General features: G+C 48.7%; 1 protein-coding gene across 1 annotated transcript in view; it reads right to left on the reverse strand.

Annotated features, from left to right (window-relative positions):
- Positions 1 to 4065, reverse strand: part of PARG (poly(ADP-ribose) glycohydrolase) — a 119005-nt gene extending 114940 nt beyond the window's left edge. Inside the window, exon 1 of the mRNA XM_063435255.1 lies at positions 3772 to 4065. Coding sequence (XP_063291325.1) covers positions 3772 to 3913 — 142 coding nt within the window. The 5' untranslated portion in view covers positions 3914 to 4065. The remainder of the gene's footprint in view (positions 1 to 3771) is intronic.
- Positions 4066 to 4245: the final 180 nt, after the last annotated feature.

Raw genomic sequence — 4245 nt, forward strand, 5'->3', positions numbered from 1 at the left:
CCAAGAGTACCGTCTGCGGCGCCAAAGTAACCCGGCCGAGGCCTGAGGCCTACGAGCTTGAGCCGAGAGAGACGGCCGCTCTGACGGTTCTATGGCCGGCGGTCTGCCGCTCCCCCCCCTCCCCCTCTGGACCGGGGGGGATTATCCCGGTATCCATGGGCAGCAGCCACTGCAAAATACACCGCATTCATCCCGGCCACACCGAGCAAAGAGGTCCGTACATAGGATCCCAAGATGGCCGACCAATGCCCACCCTGTGAATGACATGCAGCGGTTCCCGCAAAAACCTCTAAGCCAGCACGCCTCAAATCACTTGCTACATGAAGGAGAGGAAGGTGGAGACAGGGGAAGAGCAGGACCTACCTGGGCGCTCACACCGAGACCGATGCAGCTGCAGAAGAGCCCAACCAGCGCACCCGACCTGCCTGCCATACAGCGTCCCCAGCAACCCTCGACGGACAGAGAACAGCCCCACAGGTGGGAAACCACAAAGCGCACAGCGATGCCGCCCAGGGTGCAGCGGGGATGCTGCACTCCGATGTAGCACTCACCCTGCCACGCAAGACAAGCCAAATGGGCATCGGTTGACGCAACCCGACAGGGGCACCCAGAGGCCCGCAGTTTAGGCCCCTCACAAAGACTTTTATTCCGCCCGCAGAGGAACCAACTAAGAATTATCAACATGGAGCACGAAATGAAGCAGCCATTGCAGAGGCTTACAAGACCAATGCTTTATGTGTTTAATCCACTCTGTGATGCCTTGCGGTAGTATGCATAGGACTTAGCTTGTTGCCTTATTATTCTATGTCATTTTATGTCAGTAAGCCAATCTGTATACCTGCATTTGTAACCTTTCCTGACATATCAGCTCAACACTTAGAAAAGCATAACACAGCATACAAAATACTTATCAGCAACACCTTAGAGGTAACACTCACTACTGGGTATTGTTTAGACAGGCTGATATTGTAAGAAACACATATCCCTCACTTAAGCCAAGCTAAACATACCTATAATAATGCTTGACACTAAGCGATGACATGCAACGGAAATGTTAACTTCAAACTACTGTAACCAAGCGAAGATGTAACTCATAAATAATGCGACTAACCAACATGTAATTAACCTGCTTTATTAACATTTAAAATGTGTACGATTCATCTAAATGCTGTAAAACAGTTCACAATCTGTATGTTCAAAATGTCGAAAATGCTGTTGTGGCATTCATGCACAGAAAAATAAAGAATTTATAAAAAAAAAAAAAAAAATCTCTCATATATAGTGATATTTAATTCATTTTAAATTAGCAGCAGTTCACACTATAATGAATACCCTCATTGTAGTGTGAATTGCTGCTAATTTAAAATGAATTAATTTGTCTTTAACCAATCAGCAGCGCCCATTCCTGGCGGCACTCCGTGCTTCCTGAAATTCAATTGAAGAAGTGGGATGCCACCTGGGAAAAGGAGACCCGACACTATTCAGACCATGGGGGGTTTACTAATCATGAGATCAAGTGAAAATCAATGTGGCAGAGCTTGGCCAATCGGCTGCAGTGCTGTCTATGGTGTTAAAGGACTGCATGCAGCTCATCAAACAGGATTTAACCCCGCTCACATCAAGCTACAGGTACAGGAAATTAAATGTCTATTTAAGGAGCTGCATGCAGTGCTGGGTTTCAGCTCTGCCTACAGCTCATCGAGAAGTCTGGGGCAACTAAAGATTGCCCCAGCTGACAGAGCGGAGCCCCAGGTTTCTATTGATACGTGGGATTCCTGATTTGAGCAGGGATTTAACCCTGGTCACACTGCAATCTTGTTATAGGTATTTAAAGGCCTATGTAATAAGCTGCATGCCGTGCTGATCACATGATTCAAGAAGTGACAGCTTCCTTCATATGCAGACACTCCTTGCACCATGTGTGTCAATTTTTTTATAAACTTGATTGAATCAAAGATATGTGAAGGCACCTGTGTTTTGATGTTTTGTATGATGTAAAGTGTTTTATTTTATGTTAATAGTTTTCACTTAATGTTGAATTTTAAGCACCTTGTGAGAATTATAATTATTCACTGTGGATGTTATTTATATGAGTGTATCGCACTGTTTATTCAGACTTGACAACGGCACAGGATAGTGCCGAAACATTGTCTTTTCCTCATAACTCCAAATAAAAGACAGCCTGTTAATAAGAAACCATTGGGTGTGCCAGACGTATGTATTTGTTCCAGTGAGATTGATTGGGAGTTGGCCCTCCTGACTTTGAGCAACCCGGTGGAAGTGTTCCCCTAGTGCAGTCCTGACTTGGAGCAACCCGGTGGGAGTGTTCCCCTTGTGCAGTCCTGACTTGGAGCAACACGGTGGGAGTGTTCCCCTAGTGCAGTCCTGACTTGGTGGGAGTGTTCCCCTCGTGCAGTCCTGACTTGGAGCAACACAGTGGGAGTGTTCCCCTCGTGCAGTCCTGACTTGGAGCAACACGGTGGGAGTGTTCTCCTAGTGCAGTGATGGCTAACCTTGACACCATAAATTATTTCTAGACTACACTTCCCATGATGCTCAGCTAGCTTTTAGAGTCTAAATGCTAGCTGAGCATCATTGGAAATGTAGTCCAGAAACAATTTATGGCGTCAAGGTTAGCCATTACTGCCCTAGTGAGTGTGTACATTGCCTATTACCCTCTGCAATTAAAGCTCTAATCTTTTCAGCCTACCACATCAACATCAGTATAGTGCCATGTAGTGTAATACAGCACTTGCTTCCAAAGGGGTAATTTCCTAAAGTGAGAATGGTTTGGAATTCAGGGTGAATAACCTCCTCTCTCTTCCCCCTCCCTCTTTCCTCAGCACAGACTTTCAGTGTGTGGTAGGGAACACTGCAATCAGAAGCTTCTCATTGAAAAGCATCTGTGTTGAAGCTGCGAGTAATCACAGCTTTCTTATGCTTCTCAATGATCTGTAATACAGCTACTGAAAGTGTGGAAGCGCTCTAGCTTAGCGCTCCTTGTTAGTTCTATGGAGCTATTAAAGGACCACTATAGGCACCCAGACCACTTCAGCTTAATGAAGTGGCCTGGGTGCCAGGTCCATCTAGGGTTAACCATTTCTGCTGTAAACATAGCAGTTTCATTGACAGCAGCTAGAGGCGCTTCCCCGCTTCTCACTGTGATTTTCACAGTGAGAAGACGCCAGCGTCCATAGGAAAGCATTGAGAATGCTTTTCTATGGACTAACTGAATGCATGCGCAGCTCTTGCAGTGCATGCGCATTCAGACGATGACGGCGAAAAGGAGGAGGAGAGTCCCCAGCACCGAGGGAGCCTGGCGCTGGAGAAAGTTAAGATTTTAACCCCTTCCTCCCCCTAGAGCCCGGTGGGAGGGGGGCCATGAGGGTGGGGGGACTATTAACACTATGAGTTTGTTTTCCTGGCACTATAGTGGTCCTTTAACAGATGCATTAGAAGACCTTCCTGGCTGCCTGAGTGGGGCGGGGGGCAGTGTGTGTTTATTAAAGTGACCGCCCCCCCATGTCAGGAATATGACAGACTCCAGACACACCAAGCTCTCCAGCTAGCTGGACACTGGACATGTCTGCAGTGTGTCTTTAAGAAGCAGTCTTGCTGTGAGGGTCACTGTGCAGGGAGGTTTGTTTCAGTCAGTTTCATTATAACTCCCAGTATTGCAGAGTGTGTTCCCATTATATGATTAATGACAATGTATAAAAATGAATAATCAATGTATAAGCACTGCTTGGCCAATGCAGGGCCCAGATTCACCTCTGTTCCCCACGGTGGTGCTGCTGGGGCCCCGGCTCCCCGGGGGGCCCCTGTGTTGCTCAGGGCCCTCTGAGTCCTGCGCCGGTGCCTGGATACGGATCCTCTTGCTGAGCTGTGTCTCCTCCTCGGAACTCGAGCTCATCGCTTCTCACACGGGGCCGGCTGCAGGAGCTCCTCCATACCGGGCTGACACAGCCTCACCCGGAACCACAACAACCGCGGGGCTTTCACTCCCCTGCCGTAAAGGGACGAACACAAGTACAGCACTTTTCCGACACTCGGTAGTGTGTCGCGCATGCGCGCTGCTTGGCGGCCCGGCTGGGGGGGGTGAGCGCACGCGCCCTGGCAGAGGGCTTATGATTGGTCCTCACGGCGCACGCGCAGTGTCTCGCTCTCCGCGCTTGGTGCCTTCTGCGGAATCTAGAGCCGGAAAGCGAACCCGGCGTCGCACAAACGGAAAGAGGGAGCAGAAAC

The sequence above is a fragment of the Pelobates fuscus genome, chromosome 10 (genome assembly GCF_036172605.1).
Source record: "Pelobates fuscus isolate aPelFus1 chromosome 10, aPelFus1.pri, whole genome shotgun sequence".
Classification (NCBI taxonomy): domain Eukaryota; kingdom Metazoa; phylum Chordata; class Amphibia; order Anura; family Pelobatidae; genus Pelobates; species Pelobates fuscus.